Source organism: Myotis davidii, unplaced genomic scaffold (genome assembly GCF_000327345.1).
Source record: "Myotis davidii unplaced genomic scaffold, ASM32734v1 scaffold161, whole genome shotgun sequence".
Lineage (NCBI taxonomy): Eukaryota > Metazoa > Chordata > Mammalia > Chiroptera > Vespertilionidae > Myotis > Myotis davidii.
This window is the reverse complement of record NW_006291567.1, coordinates 770,415-791,941: the sequence shown is the minus strand read 5'-3', so window position 1 is coordinate 791,941 and position 21,527 is coordinate 770,415. Positions and strand designations below refer to the sequence as shown.

Below are 21,527 nucleotides of genomic sequence, written 5' to 3'. Positions count from 1 at the left end.
CTGGATGGGCAGGTGGAAGTAGAGTGTCCAGGCACTCTGTGGCAAAGGTCCTCAAGTGGGAGTGTGTGTGGCAGGTTTAAGGAAGAGAAAGGGGGCTGGGATAGATTAAGTGAGGGAAGGGCATTGAGTCAATGGTCAGGGTCATTTCAATTACTAGAAGGAAATGAAGAAAAACTGCATACATCATTCCTTCCCAAGATGGGAACTTGCTCTTTTGTAAATATTTACAGGAATCTCAAAGTGACCATGTGAAATTGAAATGAGCTCACAAGCTGGGATACTACGAACTTGATTACTTAAAGAAACAATACTGGCTTAGTGAAATTCAACAAAAGAAGAGTTTAAATGAAAGTCTTTCATTTCTAAACATCTGCCCTTTCCACCTTCTTCTAATAGGGTATTAGGTGAATATCTATTGATGGTATTAAATGTCCAAAAGTTTCCTTTTCAGATTCTGTTTCTAATGCATGACACCAGGCATGGTTGCTGGGAAGTAGTGGGGAGGGAAGTGGATGAAAGTTCTACAGCTGCAGAAGATGATGCAACTTTAAAAATTTCTTCTCATCGAAAAATGAACAATATTTAAAACCTACCAATAAACCTGCATTAGAAATCTTGCCAATGCCCTATCCCTCAAGCCTGCTGGCACAAACATCAAAGCAAACAGTTCAGCACTAAATCAAATTAACAAACATTCCTCAAGCACAGCACAAGTGTAGCTTATTACAATCTGGAAAATTCCATCGTATTTATCAAATCCTAAGCAAGGCTATGGTGCTTAGAAGTGTACCACAGTAGACGTCATTAACAGCCACAAGTATGATGGTTCTGGGTGTGTTGCTGTGGCAACCGCGTACTCAGCAGCAACACAGTGTTTAACGCCAACCCAGAACCAAAGGCAGAAGGAAAAAGCCAGCTTCCTGATGGTAACAACCCAGGGAGTCACCATCGTTCACACATGCGGGAGACTTCCTTTAGGCAGTCCGAAATCATTCCCACCTAGCTCCTAAAGAAAAAATGCACAACCTCTTTCCTCTACTGCAGAACCAGGCAACACCTCCAAGCACAAAGTATCAGAGAAATGTACAAGTAGAGGAGAGAGATTGGGGGTTGCCTGAAAAATATCAAGGCCATCTGTTTAGCTGGGTCTAGGCATAAGGGTCTTCTCTGGGGAGAAAAATGAAGAAGTGCTGGTCCATTTGAAAAGTCAAACTGGGAAACATTCCAGAGCTAGGAGATCAGTAAGAAAAGCAGCAGCAAGTGGAATAAGCCAGTCAGAGAAAGACAAATTCCATATGATTTCACTTACAGGTAAAACTAAAAGAATGAAGTAAATGAACAAACAAAATAGAAACAGACTCATAGACACAAAGAACAGACTGATGCTTGCCAGAGGGAAGAGAGGATGGGGGACTGGGAGACAAAGGTGAAGAGATTGAGAAGTAGATTGGTAGTTACAGAATAGTCACTAAGATGTAAAGTACAGCATAGGGAATATCCTATATAAAAAAAGCCTAATATGCTAATAGTATGGTCATCCATTCAACCAATGAAAACATAATATGCTAATGCTATGCTAAGGCCGCTCAACTGCTCGCTATGACAAGCACTGATCACCTATTGCAATAACTATGTATGGTGCCAGATGAATACTTGAATTATTGGGGGATGGCTTGGTTAATTATATAATTGTCTAACCACTATGCTGTACACCTGAAATAATACAAAATAAGATTGAATGTCAACTGTAATTGAAAAATAATATTTAAATTAATAAAAAGAAAAGCAGCAGCAAATTCAAGCATGAGCCTTTGGAGGAAAGCTGTTTCCACAGAGGGATTATGTGTAAAGGGGAGCGGCTAGTATTTGAGAACACTGGAACCCCAAAGGAGGCGCAGGACATCTCAGACACCATACCCTACAAAGACTTTTGGATACTCCACATTAAGTTGAAATGAAAGAGAAACTGTTGAACGTACCTTTTCCACCGGCAGAAAGTCATTTTCTACTTCAATCGACCTTGGTCTCAGCTTTATTGGCTTGTCTTTGAAAATATCTCCAAAACCCACTCCCTTAACTTTCTTCGGCTGGATTGCTGCAGTTGCAACTGTCCCATTGGCACCTTCCGATTTGGTACTGCTCGAGTCACCTCCATCACTCTCAGAGCCTGTGGTTTCCCTTAAACCTGTGAAGAGGAGGGGGGAGCAGGAGAGAAATAGCTCAGAAAAGCAGTCATAGCCATGAAACTCTTCACAGCCAGCCAGGAACCACCACTAAAATTGTTCCTGGGTACAGGATAACTTGCACTTGGGTTTTTTCATTTAGTGTTGCATATGTTGGTTTGGGTAGCTCTGATTTTTGTTTGATATCTCTGCCTCACCCTTTAATCTTACAAAGTGAATCAACACTTGCAGAAAATCTCATTTCAAAGATGATCTCTTTGTAAATGTGACATTTTACCTCTGCTCAGCCAGAGCCTGGTTCTTATTCAAATGTGTTTTGCTACAGTCGGTGCAATAGCAACTTTTCCCGCCCCTCCTCACCTCCCTGCCCATTCAGTACCACATACTGTATCTCCAATCTCTATGACTCATGTCAATTAGCAATTAGCAATGAAAGTAACATTTCCTAAAGGGAAACTGTAAAGCTAAAGCCATTTAAACAAATTAGCAATTAAAGAAATCACACAAAATTATGACTGCTAAAGAATTAAATCTCTTTGGATGGCTTCACAAGGAATAAATGTACACAGACATGTTTCTCTAGGAAAGCATTAAACCAAACTTGACATTGAGACTGACAAGATGATTGTGTTTGTTAAAGAGAAAATGGAAGCTGCCCTCCCAAAGGCCAGAATCCCCCAAGCTCATCTTCCCTCTAATACCATCACTTCTCCAATGCTGAACTCCTTTCCAAAGAAGAACCCTTCCTTTGACCTCTTGGGGCATGTGTTGGAAGTCACAAGATAGTTATCAGCAAGACAACATGGACACTTACCTCCCCAGATTCTTTTTTCCCCAGGCTCTGCCCACAACCATGTTCCTAAAAGGAAGAGCCTATTTGTTTCTAGTTAATTTCTGGGTATATATTCTTACTTTGATGATTGGTACATCAGTGATGCTATCAAAGGGCAGGATTCAAAGGATAGTTAATGGAATACTAAAGTATGCCATTAAACCTGTCTCTAAAAGCCTCTAGATCAGTGTTCTCAACCTGTGGGTCGCGACCCCTTTGGGGTCGAATGACCCTTTCACAAGGGTCGCCCAAGACCATCGAAAAACACATATATAATTACATATTGTTTTTGTGATGAATCACTATGCTTTAATTATGTTCAATTTGTAACAATGAAATTGGGGGTCACCACATGAGGAACTGTATTAAAGGGTCACGGCAATAGGAAGGTTGAGAACCATTGCTCTAGATGCATAGGATAGCTCCTGAACATTTACTATATATCTCCTGATGACAACCATGCCCTTGGAATGAAAGTACACCATCAAATTTTGCTCTCTATTAGCCAATCGTGCATTATCTTTCTATAGGTAAGGTGGTCTCCTAGTACATAAGAATGATACACCAAATAATTGCTCACATAAAATGTCATAAAATGTTGAAGTCATTCAAATAAAGAAGTCTCAGTGCAGGAAGAAACTGTTAAATGAAAACAGACAAAATATAGAAAGGTCATTATAAATTGCTAACAAGTTTCAAAATCAAATCCTTAAAACAATGGCTGTGCATGTTGGCACCGTTTTCAATAAAATGGGATTTATAAGCCAAAAAAGGAGGGGGGAGGAAGATCCATGGGGTACATTTTAATTAACTAAAGAATAGCACTTATGAAGAAAAGAGGGCAAAACAATGAGAATAGCCCACGACAAGGGGTCGGGTGCAAGTTACAGGGCTGGATTTGAGTGTGCAAACATGGACATCCCCTGGATTAGCAATCCATTTGTTTATTGTTTTTAGAAATATCCCTGCTGGAGATATAATTTTTGAGTCTAAATGATGTGTGTGTAATTTCCCCTGTAAAATGTTCTCATTTTACTGTATGGATTCTTCCTTTGTGATAAATGGCTTATATATTCTCTTCTGGTTTGGAAAGAACCATTTGAGGGTAGAATAAAGAAATGGTTAGTGAAATGAAACCATCACCACCATCCTCCCAACCACAACCACCCCCACCCCCCACACCCACCACCACCAGAAGGCAGCTGGGGCAAATGGATTAGGGCAAGGCTGTTTTAGTTCTTCAAAAAGAAAAATTTGAAGGCTTCTTCTATAATTCCTCATTAGCTAGGACCATAATATTTTCAATCACTGCCATCCTGATTTCACAGAGCTTCTGGTTTCAGGAATTTGCTGACTTCCAGACTCATCTTAATAACTTTATATTAACCACTGTGAGAAATACTCTTTATATTACACAGGGAGAGATTGCATGGTCATTCAACCACACAAGCATGAACTGGGAAGGAAACACACGGCAGATTTTTCTTCCAGAAATTCTGGCAGCCTGCTTCGATTAACCTTAACTATGTAAATTAAATATCTGAATCCCTGGGTTGGTGAAGTCTAGTTCCTTCTGGTTGGAAGGGGGAAAAGGTGAATTTTCATTTTCATGTCTGTTTGGTACAGCATCTTTTAGCTACTGGTTCCCATTACATACACTATCCTATAAAATGTTCCTGTGTCACACTCAGAACTCCAGGTGACACTCTCAGGCAATACAACCTAGTGTCATCTGCATATTGGGGCCAGTTTGTGAAAGGCTCATTACTGGTACACAGTGAGGTACTGGTTTGACTTCCAGATGTGGGCAGTGGATTCATGTAGGTGAACAGGCATAGATCCATCTCAGTCTATCAAATGCCTGCGGTGAGAGCCAGGTAGGGCAGTGTGGGCACAGTAAAGTCATGTACAGCAGAAGCAGGTATCTGTCCACCTGGGAACCGAAATAAAAATACACTCCACCACAGACAGTCTGAGAAGCACAATTTTGGTGTTCTCATCTGAACCTTCTCTTTCAACTTCCATAGATGTATGTACGTATGCATATGTGTACATGCACATTAAGGTGAGTGTCTCTCCTTCAAGGTGGAGAAGAACAAAGTCTCCTCAAATTTGCTTTGGCCCATCACATAACTGTCCACTTTTGTGTAATTTACCTTAATATTCCAGCACTGATCAATTCAGACCTATGGGCTATTTTGATTTATGTTTAATTCACATGAATAGTGCTTACTGTGTGGCAGGAACTGTCCTAAGGGCTTCACAAGAGTAATCCATTAATCACATTCATTTCCTTCCTCTCAACTTTCGGCAGCTTTATTTCACAACACAAAAGGCTACACATTGGTACAGCCAAAGAAGTCTGCCGTGTGGTGATTGGCTGAATGAGCAAAGCGAAATAATCATTTCTGGCATGGACTTTCATGCCAAATTTTTATTTCTTTGAACCACACAATGGAAAAATGGTTTATTTGTTTCCAATGACCATAAGTGGTTGACATCTCCACAGGAAGCCATCTTACACCACCCCCGAGGCCCAGAGATACCGGTACAAATACATATGCATGACAAATGCTACCGATTGCTTCTCTGCACGCATGGTTCATGCATCTATGTCACACACATGATAGAGGCACAAAGCAAACAAGAAAGCACCAGGGGATGGTGGTGGGAAAGCTCTTGTAGCATACACCAAGGAGATGGCACTTATCTTAGACAAATAAGTCCATGTCCTTGGACCAGAAATTCACAGACACTTGGCAGAAGCATGAGCAGCTCGGGAAAGTGCAGCTGCATCAAAAACCACAAGTACCCAGATCTTATCTTTACAATTGCCTCCTGCTGTTAAGGTCACTCACTGTAATAACGTCTGTGGCCCTCCGTCTTTCCCGGTGCAGCTCGGTACAGAATTGTCCCTTCAAAGGTAGTCTTTCCTGACAGTGAATGAGAGAAGAGAAGGGGAGAGAAAAAAACAAGAGAAGGGGGAAGGGGGAGCAAATGATGGCAAAGGAAGGAAGAGGAAGAATCTTTAACTGAACTTGCCTTCAATGAATCCACTGCAAGAGCTTCATCCGCAAACTTAATTAGAGACCATTAGGCAAAATTTCAGAATGTTACAGAATGAGCCCAAAGTCCCCATGCAACCACAATACACAATCATGAGGCCCCAGAACTAGGGCTTGCCTCTGCACATGACTGGCATGTAGATTATGCTCCATTTAAACCTGGAAGCCATTTCAACATTATAATTCAAGAATAGGCAAACCTCAATTAACCAGAATGAATCCAATTAATTGGAGTCCTTAATTAACTCAATTGTACAGCACTATCTTCTCTTTGGAGAATATGACCCAAGCACAATATAGATTCAGGCCCATCATCTTTTATCTTCTAACCCTAAGTCCCTGCATGATACAAACTGATATTCATGACTGCAAGATTCTAAAGGCATGACATTTTCTTTAAAATATATTTATCACCCTCAGTACCTTTAATCAAGAAAATGTACTAATTTACTAGAGGGGGGTTTTCACCAGTGAGGTCTGAAACCAATAGTGGCATCCATGTTGATATAAGGCAGGAGTCCTCAAACTATGGCCCGCGGGCCACATGCAAATACAAATATTGTATTTGTTCCCGTTTTGTTTTGTTTTACTTCAAAATAAGATATGTGCAGTGTGCATAGGAATTTGTTCATAGTTTTTTTTTTTAAACTATAGTCCAGCCCTCCAACAGTCTGAGGGACAGTGAACTGGCCCCCTGTTTAAAAAGTTTGAGGACCCCTGATATAAGGGGTTTTCTGTTTAGCACCAAGGACTTCAGAAAACCCTATTTCTTTAAACATCTTAATTGAGGTTTCACCATATCAGTCATGAGACTACTAGTATATTCAAGCATGAGGACATAGGACTCACCCACTGTCAAATGTCACTCTTTTTTTGTTATTAAAAATAGAAGTTATCAATAGCATAAAATTGGACACATGGCTAAAACCCAAATCTCTGTGGAACCATGAGTAAGTACACAGAACATACACATATGCCACTCCACTTTGTGTACACACACACACACACACCCACACACACACACACACGTGCGCATGCTCCTACGTGTGTTTACATGCCCTACAGAGAATACTACCAGCAGGTAACTTGATTTGCTAAAGGCAAACTCTATTAATAAATGCATTACTTTAAATTACCCAAGAAATTAGCTCTATTATGGTTTGTAAGCTAAATATCGACCGGAAACCAGTAATACAGCTTTATAGTAAGTCTGAGGGGGTAAAAAGGCTGGCTACACTTACAGAGAGACAGAAAGAACTGAGATGGAAGAGAGCAACTTTTCTCACTTCTTAGAAATACTCATTAAGAAAACGGGAACTCCTAATAGGAACCATAGTGTCAGTCCTAATACGTGAAGGGATTGTGAAAGATCAGACCAACAACTTAAGTAGAATCAGGTATTTCTAATTTCCATGTCCTACAGGCATGGTGGTACACCTTTGTTTTGAAATCTGCCCTTTTTGATATATGTGCTCCATCCAACTAAGGCAAACACTTAGAAATTCAAATAACTGGCTATTTAAGAATAATCCAAAGAAACAAATGTTTCAAATGTTCTTGGTAAACTTGCAGCTCTTGAGGACTTTGATGACAAAAGCAGAGCAAGTAACAGTGACTAGTTTTTATTTGGGAAATTTTTTATTCTGTTTAACTTCAGTCATTAAGTCAAAATTACTCCTAAGGAATACAGATATTTTGTGAGCTCCAAAACTGAACAGTAACAGTCTTTTCAACCCTTTGTAATACTTTAAGCAATAAAACAATAAAAAAAACCAAAAGTCTTTTCAGTGTCAGAAAAGGTAAGTATATGAAAAAGAAATCAGTATTTCAGTAAAGTTCTTCCAAGTACAACAGAGTTTCCCTATGTTCTTCCCCGGGACCGAGTCTGAGAGTCACTGAAGTAGACCATGACCCTGATGTCTCTGAATGGCCAAGCATTTCTGCAAAGTTCCCCATGCACTGGCAGTAAGGTCAATGGAGCCTGGGGTAGGCGTGGGTGAGATACGCATTTGATCTAAAAAGCAAAAGAGGTAAGCAACTGGAAAGTTCATGAATGTGAATGCTGTTTGTTTTATTGGGAGAAACACCCTCCAGCCACTACTAAATATTAGCACTTGAAGGCAGCAAACACTGTAAAAAGAACTTTAAAATTTCAACACAAAATCCTATGCTTATGCTAGTATCTAATTTTGCTTAGAACTCTTTTTTAGCAATTTACTAATTGCTCATCACTGCTAATAAATCATAGACAAAACAAATATTATCTAATATTAAAAAGAAAAGAAAGTCTAGTGATGACACAGAGTGGAATTTGTCAGCCTGGCCTTACTTTTTATAGGCAAGGGGCACTGAGCAATCCATTTCTTATAGCTAATGAAATACAGTATTTGTATATTATGGGGGTGGTTTACCCTGAGCTTTTAAAAGGCCATCTCCATCTCTGTCTTAGCTTGACAAGTCACTAAAGTATCAAGACCTAAAATTTAAAACTAAAGAATTAAGGAAAATAAGAAAGTCAATTCAAGCTGAAATCTCATGGTTGTTAATTGTTATAGAGAGAAAATGCAAAGTTTTTCCTCTCTGAAAATTATAAAAAATAACTGAAACTGTTTCTGTAGCTAAAAGATGGCTTTTATTTAAAAAAAAAAACCTAACAAATACTTTTCAGTGTTATGACAGTTATTTTAGAACCTAAGAAATTAAATAATATAATAAGGATGTTAGAAATAGACATGACACATTTATATATTAAATGTGAAGAAAATATGTATGAAATTGAAACTAAACAATAGTCATATCTGGATTTCTTTGCCTCTAAGTTTAAACAAATTTTATAGATTCAGGATATGCTCTGATTATAATTTGATATAATAATATAATCCTATATAATAAAAGCCTAATATGCTAAGTGTCAACCGTTCAACCAATCAAAGCGTAATATGTTAATGATATGCTAAGGCTGCTCAATCCCTCACTATGACGTGCACTGACCACCAGGGGGCAGACAGTCAACCGGTCGACAGTCGCGATGATGTGCACGATGATGTGCACTGAACATCAGGGGGCAGACACTCTGGTAGGTTAGCTTGCTGCTGGGGTCCTGCCAATTGGGATTGAGAGGGGCCGGACACGCCCTAGAGCCCTCCTGCAATCCCTCCCTGGCTGGCCAACCTCCCATGTGTCCCTCCCCGGCCCCGATCGTGCACTGGTCTGGTCCTTCCACCTGGCCTGCACCCTCTTGCAATCCAGGACCCCTTGGGGGATGATGGAGAGCAGGTTTCAGCTCGATCCCACAGGCCAGACTAAGGGACCCCACTGGTGCATGAATTCATACACCAGGCCTCTAGTATCAATATAATTTATAATCAGTTCTATTTCACATTATTTAGTCAATACTAGCATGTACAAAACTGTAACTGAAAAGGTAATTAATCATGATCTGGGACAAAAAGAAGAAATAAGCTAAACTGTACTGAGATTTTAAATTTATCATATGTTCAGTGAGCGGGTGAATACAAGCCATAATGGAGGCAATGCCAATGTGTGTGGAAGGCCTGCATGTAACTATGGCCTCATCGCTCATAAGCCAGGCCACACACCCAGGACTTACTTTCATTGGGTTTTAGTGTTCTCATCTGATAGCAGACCGTGATCTCTAAATTCCCTTCCATTCCTAACATAAGATTCTGCCTGCACTATTATTGTAACCACTTGGATGTTTTATTTTTAAAAAACCTAATTTACTCAAATTTTTCCCACTATGGATCAGTCACATCGGAGTCCATTTCATCCTTTTAAAAATTCCTTATTGGCATCATTTTGCAAGCCCTAATGAATAAACAGATCTGGGTGATAATCATCAGCGATTACTAACATTCAAAAAGAAAGACAGCCAGACATTATGAGCCTCCAGATAGACTATACATTACCACTTATGAAGCAGTTTTGAAATATATATGGTGTCCCAAAAAAATATATACACACACTTTGAATAATTGTAAAGGCAGTGCTTATTAAAATACATTTCATTTCAAAATTGAGCTATGAGCTGTTAAGTGTATACATTTTTTGGGGACACCATATGTATATACTTTGAATTTAATCAAGCCCCTAGATCTAATTATCAATTTATAAGTATATCGAGTAAATGACATTTCAGAGATGAAATCAGCAAAGGCAGACAGTGGGAAACTAATAGACAAAGGATCTCAGTTTAAGAAAAAAAAAGAGACAAGGAGGAGGAAAATTGATTCAAAGAGACTTGAAACATATTAACAAATTACAGTGTATGTACCTTCTTTGGATACAGATTCAAACTAACAAATTGTATTAAAAATAGAAGATAATTAGAGGAAAGTGAACACTGATTGTATATTTAACTACATTAAAGAAGTTGCCATTATTTTTGGTGCGATAACAATATTTTAAGACACCCTTTTATTGATACATATTGAAATACAGTCATGTGTGGCTTAATGACAGGGATAGATCTGGGAAATGTATAATTAGGTGATTTTGATATTGTGTGAATATCATAGTGTGCACTTGCCCACATTGAGAAGAGCCTACTATATATGGTATAGTGGCCTATTGCTCCTAGGTTACAAACCTGTACAGCATGTTACTCTACTAAATACTATAGGCAACTATAACATAGTGGTATGTGTGTAACTAAACCTAGAAAAGGTGTGGTAAAAATATGGTCTAAAACAGCGGTCGCCAACTGGTGGTCCATGGACCACTGGTGGTCTGTGAGGTCCGAAAGGTTGGTGACCACTGGTCTAAAAGTTTAAAAATGGTACACTTGTATAGGGCATTTAACATGAATGGAAATTGCAGAACTGGAGGTTGCTTTGGGTGAGCCAGTGAGCAAGAGGTGAGTGAATGTGAAAGCCTAGGACATTGTTGTCCACTACTGGAGAGTTTATAAACACAGTCCCACTAGCCCTCCCTCTGCTCTCCTCCAACAGGGTCAGAAATGGGACGGCTGAAGCTGTCAATACTGCTCCATGGACAGGAGTGTGGGCTGGGCTGACTGAAAATATTGAGGAGAAACTGGCTACAGCCTAGATCATCATCATCATGACTGTCAGGAGGGAGTGAAAGGTGCCCCGAGGGTCAGTAGGAATAAGAAAATCAAGATGGCGAGATAAAGGAACATAGGGGACTGTCATGGCCAAAACATTTACAAAGTGCAGGGCCAGGCTGGCCCCACGCCACCACAGAAAGCTTTTACTCAAGTGTCAGCGCCACTTACTGCCTGTTATTTCCTATGGACCTGTGTCCTTATACAGGATCTTAGGTCCTCAACAAAGAATTTACAGCCATGTACTCTGAACACCACCAAACTAAATATGGGAGGGCTGTATAGCCGTCTGAATATGTAGTGCTGGGTGGGACAGGCTCTTCTGTGCTGAAACAGGTCAGTGAGAAGTACTTGGTACACTCAAAATTGAGGTGCTACGAGTGAGAATCTACTACCATGCCCCACAGATAGTGCTCCTGTTAAAGAAGAAAAATTGTCCTGAACTACATATCCTTCCATTCAGCTCCATTATAATCTTATGAGAACACCATTGTTTATGTGGTCCCTCATTGACAAAAATGTCATTATGTAGCCCATGACTGTATTTATGGAAAAATTATATGATATCTGGGTTTTCTTCAAAACAATACATGGGAGGATTGTGTAGTGGTATAAATGCAACCAACTGGCCATATTGATAATTGCTAAAGCTGGGTGAAGGACATACAGGGGTTCATTATAAAATTATCTAGACTTGTATACATGTTAGAAATTTTCTATAATAAAAAGATCATGGGGGTATGTAGAAAAGGGTATGAGTGGATAAATGGTGATGGAAGGAGACTTAAAACAAACAAAAAAGTTTACAAAAATCTTTTTAAAGAGCACCATTAAGGTTCTATAGGTAGAGATGTTTTCAAATTTAATTATGTAGCAAAAAGTTTCTGCTACTACATAACAATGAATTTTCTTATCAAGCTAAATATTTAAAACAATATATCAACCAATACAAGTGCTGTAACACTTTCCTTGATAGATTAAATTACCCTGAACAAAGATCGAAATTTTAGAGATTTTTCATAACCAACAACCATAACAAAAAAATATCAGGGTAAAAGAAAAGCAAGCTCAAGCAATTAGCACCTGTCATTCAAAAATAAAAATGCCTCTCCTCAGAGTAAGACAGGATTCAGCAAGCATTCAGTGAACTCCTATCATGTGTCAAGATGTCTTGGCACACTTCCTTATAAATCTAATGCAACGTTTTTTTCTACTACATTCATCCATTGGTTGACAAAATTCAACTGAATAACTATCCTTAAATACTATCTGGAAGTCGAAATGTGAAGAGTACAAATACCAAATAAGTATGTGCACAAGTGTGTGTGTGTGTGTGTGTGTGTGTGTGTGTGTGTGTGTGTGTGTGTCTGTCTGTGTGAAAGAAATATACAAGAATAGATTGTACTCAAAGGTTTCTTCATATATATCAGGATAAAGATTTCATCTGTCTTTAAAACCCCACACTAATATCTGCTAACATTTACATTAAGAGGATTTTTATATGCCATTAGGATCTCTAAAAATTATCAGAATGACACTAACATTAGGAGTTTAACTTACTCCCAGATCCATGTTATCAGTTAAGTAATCTCTGTGAAAAGTAATTGTAATTGAAGAGTATTATGTGGTCTGATCTAACAAAGACCTTGATTAGGTACAGTTTAGCTTACACCACAATAAAAAGCTAGATGTCTTTTGGGCATTACTACATTTGTCTTTCTCAGTTCTATAATAACAATAAATATGTATTTTTATAGTCATACAGGATGTTATCCCTGGGGGAAACTGGGTAAAGGGCACACAGGGCCTCCCTAATCAGTTTTTTGTAACTCCTGTGAATCTATAAATATTCCAAAAGTGGTTGGTTTTTTTTAAGCAAACCACATCAAAACTACTAACACTATTCCCTGAGGGTAGGGAATACGAAGATTCACTCTAAAATCAAAGTTTCCACTTAGACAAACCCTACTGGTATACGTAATTTCTGTATGTGACCTGATGTGATTGTATACATTTTAACATCAGAGAATAAATGGCTACTGAAAACCCTGTCAAACACTGACAGATGCTATTTTTTTTCTCTTTCAGAAGATTATTCCAATTTAGCAAACCATAGGGACATTATTACCACAACTGCTTTTCTATGAAGCCCTTTGTGACCATCATCATCCCCACAACCCCATGGGGCTGGCCTTCAGTCTTTGTATCCTCAGACACCCAGCTAGCAGAGCACCTGAGGCATTTTCTTGAACTTCTGCTGATTTGTGTTACCCCTTTTCTGCAATGTGAGCTGACTGAAGGCGGAGATTTGATTTGTCTCTATATATCTTAAATGCCTTATACAGTGTCTTGGTAACAACAGGACTCAAAAAAAAGGTTGAATGAATAGAAGAGAGGAAAGAAGGGAAGAGAGAAGGAAGGATTGATGAATAGATAGGGACACAGAGAGAGAGAGATAGGTAGATGGGCCCTCTTCTTTATATATATATAATAAAAGTAATTCTTACCAGAAGCATCCACCTTTCTTAGAATACCATGCTCTTCAGGACCTGAAATCCCCTCAACAAGGGACAGATTCCAGGGTAACTAAATGTGGCTGCTGAAATTAATGGGATCTCTTGGTCCTGAAATGGAAGGCTTTGAACTGAATGAGTTTTGTGAGCTTTGGGGAAGGCAGTCTCTACAAGAGAAGCAGCCTCTTGCAAGCATGTGAAGGAAAGCTACGTGACTGGGGAGACCATTCCTTTCAGCCTCCTAACCTCCTGCCTGCTCCAGAAATCCCAGCACTGTGTGCTTTGGGCTGAGCAATGTTAAATGTCCATATTATTGACCTGTAGTAACAGGACAGCTTATTTCAATAGTTTCAAAAATACAAGAGGCAAAACTGAGAATGGTTTCCCAGACTACCTAAACTAACTAGAGCATCACAATCATGGCTGGATACTAAGAGGTCAGGGTTCTCCAAAAAAGATTGCCCAACACCTCCCCCGACCTCCTTTTCTGCATCAGTAGAGGAATCCGCAAGTAATTTCCAAATACAGACAACACTTCAGTAAACATGGTACCAAGCAGAGTGTAAGCAGCCTCAAAATACTGATTATGTACCAAAAGTTTATAATGATTAACAATGAGAATAACCATTTATGGCGGGCCTTGTATGAGTGAGGTGTTTTATGCACATTATTGCTATTGGAACTCATAATGCACTTCCCCACAGAAATAGTGATATAATGACCCAATCTGGTCCTCCCTAAAAAAAAAAAAAAAAAGCCCATTTAATCAACAACATCCCTAAGGTATGGTATTGTTATTATAGAACTCAACTACCAGGTACAATACTATTCCAGTATACAAAAAAAGCACCAGGCAGTTAGAATTCTAATCTGTACTTTGGGAGCTATAAGCAAATCCCACTCTATCATGGGGTCAAGGACACTTTCTGCTCTCCTGATCATACTCATCAGTTGAGCCATATTAGCAGAGAACCCCCTCTTCCCAAGCCAGAGAAGGCAGCAAAAACTCAAAGATGCTTCATTTGCTCCAAATTACCTTGTGACCTTCCTACCATAGATCCAAGGATAGAAATGGGGTTCAGGGGTGAGGGGTCCCAGGCTTTGGAAGTAGATGGAAAGGGTGTAGCTAAAGCCACCGAGCCAACCAGCCAGCACTGCTGCTTCTATGGATGATGAGCTGCTGAGGCACCAAGTAAAGGAGGTTGCCTGAACACCTCTCTGGAAATAGCTTTACCTCCAAATTGGAAACTTGTGCAATCATGCTACTGGTTAAATAAAAGAAACACAACTAACTTGAGAACTCCACTCAAGAGAGATTTTTCCAAGTGGAAAAGAAAGCTGTTTAACAATTATTTTGACAGGATGGAGCTGTCCTCCTCTTGTCAGGTAGTGCCTTGCCACTATGACACAGTCAAACCTCATGACATTCATGCTCATGACCTTGGCTCAAGACGGCACAAGAGATACACAGACACCCACGCAGGAAGTTGGGTTAGCGACTGGGAGAACAAAGCTTCCCGGTCCTGACCTTTTGCTCCGTGAGCTGGAAAGGGCAGCAGAGAAGCTGGAGGGAGGAGAGCTTCAGGCCCTGGAGAAAGAAAGACCTGGAGTTCGTTCTCACCATTGCAGAAGGACATGCATGCTCACCCAACATGAGGCTAGGCTTTCAGCTGTCTCATCATACTTTTAAGGGAACTGGCATGCACTCGTCCCAAACACAGGACTTCTCACCACCAATGATTTGTGTATGTTTGTGCCATTCTTCTCCAAGTTCTTCAAGGGATGCTGAGAAATATAGCAATCTCATTTGCTTCATTTAGAAATAATTACCAACTTGCAGTGAGGGACAGACACTCTAGAAGTATATGAAGGCACAGCCACGTGGGTCACCCATGAGAAAGTATTACTATGGCATGAATGTTGACAGTCACCAATCCAGAGACAGGGTGTGCGTCTGCACACACATAAAGGTATGCAGGTCACACCTGTACAATGATAAACTTAATACACCACATGGGTTAAGGCAGCATAACCAAAATATATTTGTGAGCTTTTGTCGTAACTGCTTGGCATAGGCTACAGAGCAGAGGGGAGGCAGAAGTACCACCCGCTGGTGTCCCCACCCTTTCCTGCATGGTGGTGGGGACATCCTTACTTGACTTGGAGAGCTGCTCATCCTGGGAAATGCTGAGGTCATCTGACTCTCCCGACAGCTCCTTGATGAAGTTGGAAGGAAACATGCCAGTCTTTCCATTGAGAACACCTTCCCACCATCCTTCTTCTACCTGTGCAGATGGGAACCAAACAGAGAAGCAGGGGTCAGGTTAGTTTCCTTTCCCATCTGTGTGGTGCAGAGTGCAGAGCCCACACAGGCGTAGCTAAAGGACTCAAAGCTTACACTTTAACAAGGAACCAGAAAGCAGACGATAGAGCCTTGAGATTCAGATTCAGAAAGGGGGGTTTAACTTGGGGTGCATAAACACAGTAGAAAAGAATTATTTTCACTAACCTCAAATTTGAAATTTGGAATTTCCTTTTATTACAAAGGTAACAGAAGGACCTGTGACTCATGACCAAACACATCACAGTTGTTCTCATGTCACATCATACATGCTATGAGTATCTCAAGATATCGTTTGTGCTCGTTGCTACTTGGAAATGGTGGCAGTGTCACACCTACTAGGAGACCTTGTTATTTAATGTATTAATGAGAAATTACTTCTTACATACAATAAGGAATTCCACATAGGTTACTATATCAAAATTTGCTTTTAAAATAGTTTTATAGTTACTCACTATAAATGGTTCTCTTTATAATCTTATGTGTTTAATTTTATGCATTTAAAACCATTATCTAAAAACTTAGAATGGCTTCCCAGACTATGAAACTAACTAGACAGTCTAACAAAAACAGTTAATCCCCGAGCTAAGAACTCAATGGGAAGGTGGAAGGACTCCCTGGAGGTTTCTGACAGGTCCTAGATTACCCTGAGATGAACTGAAATAGGGTGAAGGAAGGGCAGCCAAACTACAGTGATCTGGTGGGGGAGTGAAGTCTGGAACTGGTGGAGCAGCAAGAATGAAGAAGGCAGGTACAGATTTGAAGGCCCTTTGAGGTATGAGCTGGTCTTTAGTGACCAATTAACTGGACAAGCAAGAAAAGGGTTAAATAAAATTTTGTTATGGAGCCACTAACAGAACACCAGAAGTAAGAATAGCAAGCTGGCTTCTTGGAGGAAAATAACAGGGCATTTTGAGAATAAGCAAGTATTAAGTCACCAGTGGTGTGGTAGAACAGAGAGAGACCTAGAACCTTTGAATTTTTTTACCACTGTGAACATTACCTACTCAATCAATACATACAATTTAAAAACTGAAATAACTGAAACAATAAAATAATATTGAGTGAAAAGCCCAGTTCACATACTATCCTGAAACTTAGCAGTTATATTACTTTATTCAAATTTCCTACCAAACTGAACCCTGGTTTTCCTATCTGTATAATAAGGACAATTAATACATTTGATCGGTGTTAGAGATAGATGTACTATGATTCTACACTAGGGTCTGGGGACACATAACTGTATAGGACATGACATGCCATTTTCCCCCTCAAGAAGTTGATGTTCTATCATGGTATAAAGGGCATGTGGTTTAAAGAGGGGAGAGGATATATGTGACCAAAAACTAACAATGCAAGATAAATAGATGAGAAAATTCCATGACCTGGCACAAATCAAACTTGTTCCCCAAAATCAAGGTCATTGAGATCTGGGATGCTAAAGGAAGGCCTTGAGAAAAAAAAGAAATCAGAATTAAGTTTGGCCTCTTAGAGTAGCAAAGACAGATTCAAGTAGGGGTTGGGGTGTGAGACATTCAGGAAAGGGGGAAGCTGGTAGAGCCTGTGGGATGCAGACAGTCAGAATGGTGTTTAGAGCATTTGTTAGGGAATTTATGGAATATAGACTTGCAGAGTGATGATTATATCTGCATGATCACAGAATCTTCTGGAAAGAATCCATACAACAGCATCCATGCACAACAGTCCCAATGACTATTCAATACCAAATCACGGCATTTAATAGCATTGTAGTTTAAATAATTCTATGTTTCTATGCCAAGTCAACTGATACACATTATTCTTTCAAGGAACTTTTTATAAGATTAGGATGATTAGGAAGATTCACCATGAGCCTGAATATAAAGAGTCACAGGATTTGTAGCATGTGGTCCTTTGTGGTTGTCCTGAATAAGGAACCATAAAATGACCTTTCTCCTGTAATCACAGGACAGGAGGGAAAAACCAAGGGCATGGACCACAAATAAGCAGTTTCTGGCATAATCCCTGACACCAAAGGGCAGCTGGGACAATTCCATTTGATTCAGTTTGACGGTATCTAAAATGTTCCTATTCCCAGTAATAAGCAGCTCCAGCCCGAGATCCCTGAAGGAAGTGCTCCTGATGTACGGAATTGGTGGGCTGCCTGCTGGGAAAACAGGGGTGCCTTAACCTCACCATAGCTCCAGATGCCTATATCACTATCAGCACAGTCTGAGAGGAGTGGCCAACAGGGAAATAGCACAGATCTATCATTAGCCACACAGTGTGTAGAGGGGCAGACAATAAAAACACTGCTCATCCCTTGGTGGGTACACTTTCCATTGCAGGCGCCATAGGCAGTGGGGGGGTCTGGCCTCAGTACCAGTGAGGGCTGTTCAATACTTTTTCTTCCTATAGCTTGCTGCTTTGGCTGTGAAATTTAGGCTGGATATATGAGAAAAATGATCCTCACCCTCACACTATCCCTCTTCAATGATATTCCAGTTCAACTTCCCATATAAAAATGAGGACACTGAAGCCCAGAGTGATTACATTCATTCATTCACACATTCGTTCATTCATTCAAAGAGTAAAGCATAGTACCTTACAATATGGAATAAATAAATGAATACATGAATGAATGAATAGCAGAGAAATCATTGGGAGAAACCTCCATGGGGCCTACAAAGACCTAATGGCTTCACAAGAGGATTTTTTCCTTCCTGTGAGGAGCAAAAGGGACCTGACTATATTGGCCATTGGTCTTAATTAGATACTGCCAAGCCTAGGTCTGTGTATCCCACCCAATTTCACTAATATTTAATGAGCAGCTATCCTATATTGCTTGAGGACCTCGGGACAGATTGGTTGAGAAGTTTCTGCAACAAAGAAATTAACATACAGAGCCTGTATACCCCCTGCTTAGAAAAAGAGCTTGCTCCTGTTTATGCTTCTATATTTAAAAGAGAGAAAGAAATGTGTCCCTTTGTAATAAAGTGGAAATTACGGATGTTACTAAAGGCTTATAATTTCTGACCCAAGAAAAATGATGGAAGGGGGTAGATACCCACGTTCTCCATATTCATGTTCTCCTCCACCAACACATACCTTAACATTACTAAAATTTACCTAAAAATGTATTCAGACTTGGTAGGTTGTATGCTTCTAGGAATTTATCCATTTATTCTAGGTTGTTCAATTTGTTGGTGTATAATTGTTCATAGTAGTCTCCTAAGATCCTTTGTATTTCTGTGGTATCAGTTCTAACCTCTCCTCTTTCATTTCTGATTCTGAGTCCTTTATTTTTTTCTTGGCGAGTTTAGCTAAAGACTTTAGCTAAAAACTTTGGGCTGAGTTTGTTCTTCTTTTCTAGTTCCTTGAGGATATTATGAAAAGTGAAATAAGTCAGAAAAAAGACAAATACTGTATGATCTCACTTATATGTAGAATCTAAAAAAACCCACAAAAAACAACAACAAAAAACCCTCCTAAACTCATAGATCAGGGGTCCTCAAACTTTTTAAACAGGGGGCCAGTTCACTGTCTCTTAGACCATTGGAGGGCCGGACGGTAGTTTAAAAAAATTATGAACAAATTCCTATGCACACTGTGGCCCGCGGGCCGTAGTTTGAGGACCCCTGTTAGTGAACAGATTGGTCATTGTTTAGAGGCAGGGGATATAAGGTAGGTGAAATGAATGAAGATGACCACAAGATACAAACTTCCAGTTTGATAAATTCTGGGGTTGTAATGGTGATAACAGTTAATAATCCTGTATTGTATATTTTAAAGTTGCTAAGAGAGTAGATCTTAAAAGTTCTCATTACATGAAAAAATTGTAACTGTGTGGTTATGGATGATAACAAAATTCATTGTGGTAATCATTTCATAATATACACATGTATGAAATCATTATGTTGAACACCTGGAACTAATACAATATTATACATCAATTATCTCAATAGAAATTTATTCAGAAATAATTAAATGAGAATTTCAATAGTGGTCATTTACCTTACCTATGAGAACGAAAAGTAGTTTGAAAATGTAAAAATAATAGAGAAATATTAAGATAGGTATTTAAAGTTTTTAAAATTGAGGTATAATTCATATAAATGCACAGATCTTAACAGTACAAGTTGATCAGTATTCATACACCCATGAAACCCATACCTCTATTAACATACAGAGCATTTCTATCACTCCAGAAAATTCCCTTGTGTCCCATTCCAGGCAATCCACTTCCAAGCAACCACTAATCTGATTTCTATCACCCATGATTGATTTTGCCTTTTCTAGAACTCATGTATATGTGCTAAGACACAGTTTACATTTGGAATATTGCTGAGGGGAAAAAACAAATATCAAACTGTTTCTAGTTTTTAAGGGAACCACTTTCTAAAGTCATAAACACCTACATTATTTTCCATTTTAGTTGCTTTAACTAACTATCCTTGTTGATTTGGGGACATAGAAAGCTGGTTGTGACAAATATCAACAAGTATTATCTAGGTCCTAAATGCCTGTGTAGTTCATTGTCTGATTACCTCTTTCTGGTAGGATCAAAACATTCTATACACAGAATGCTTATTTTTCTTCCTTCCCCTTATTCTTCTGAGAATAAGCCTATTCCGCATGAGAGGGAGCCCCTCAAAGGAGAAATGTGTAGAGTAATTTAAAGGGAAATGACTTAAGAAAACATATACAACTTCTATTTAAGACTTTAGCAAACTTTGCCCAATGAGACAGAGCAACATCCATGATTTTCCTCATAGTGGAAAGGGTTTCTTGTAGGGCTTTTACAGACATCCTTCAGCAGTGCTTGAAAGTCCTGTCCTTCAAAACTACTGCAGACTAATCTACAGGTCTCCAAATTATTAAATGATCTATGCTAAGACCTTATTACCATTCCAACTTGAAAATATAAGCAAATAGGAAATTAAGCCAGCAAGATAACCATTCTGATGAATCAAGATACTGAAATTTTGTCCTGTCATAATTCCCAGGTGAGAAAACTGTCTAGGCCAGTGGTTCTCAAACTGTGGGTCGCAACCCCTTTGGCGGTTGAACGACCCTTTCACAGGGGTCACCTAAGACCATCCTGCATATCAGATATTTACATTATGATTCATAACAGTAGCAACATTACAGTTATGAAGTAGCAACGAAAATAATTTTATGGTTGGGTCACAACATGAGGAACTGTATTTAAAGGCCCAGAAGGTTGAGAACCACTGGTCTATGGGATGTGATGATCTTAGAAAACCATACCGAAGAATAGGGTATTTCTTTAAAAGTTCAGTGTGGGCAACACTATAACGTTTATGTCAACCAAATTTGACTGTATCTGCCAGCTCCTGCTTCCTATGCTCCATACCTGCCCTGAAGGTTCATAGGTCATACCCAACTTTAGAACAAGGTTGCACTATCCTCCTGTCCATCCTATAGACTAGCCCATCACCTTATATAATGCAGCCTGTGCTTGCTGAATTCATCCAAGTACGTCTCACTTTCCACATGCCCTGTTG

General features: G+C 39.4%; 1 protein-coding gene across 5 annotated transcripts in view; it reads right to left on the bottom strand.

The window, feature by feature from the left end:
* SH3KBP1 (SH3-domain kinase binding protein 1) overlaps positions 1-21,527 on the bottom strand; it is a 241,804-nt gene that overhangs the window by 130,414 nt on the left and 89,863 nt on the right. For 2 of the 5 annotated variants that reach the window (XM_015564877.1, XM_006765116.2), the window contains exons 4-7: positions 15,835-15,964; positions 15,208-15,267; positions 5,874-5,948; positions 1,980-2,185 (exon numbers count right to left, since the gene is read on the bottom strand). In XM_015564877.1, the coding sequence (XP_015420363.1) occupies positions 1,980-2,185; positions 5,874-5,948; positions 15,208-15,267; positions 15,835-15,964 (471 nt within the window). Of the gene's footprint in view, positions 1-1,979; positions 2,186-3,595; positions 3,655-5,873; positions 5,949-15,207; positions 15,268-15,834; positions 15,965-21,527 lie in introns of those variants that run through there. The other 3 variants (XM_015564876.1, XM_006765117.2, XM_006765119.2) reach the window with 3 other exon arrangements.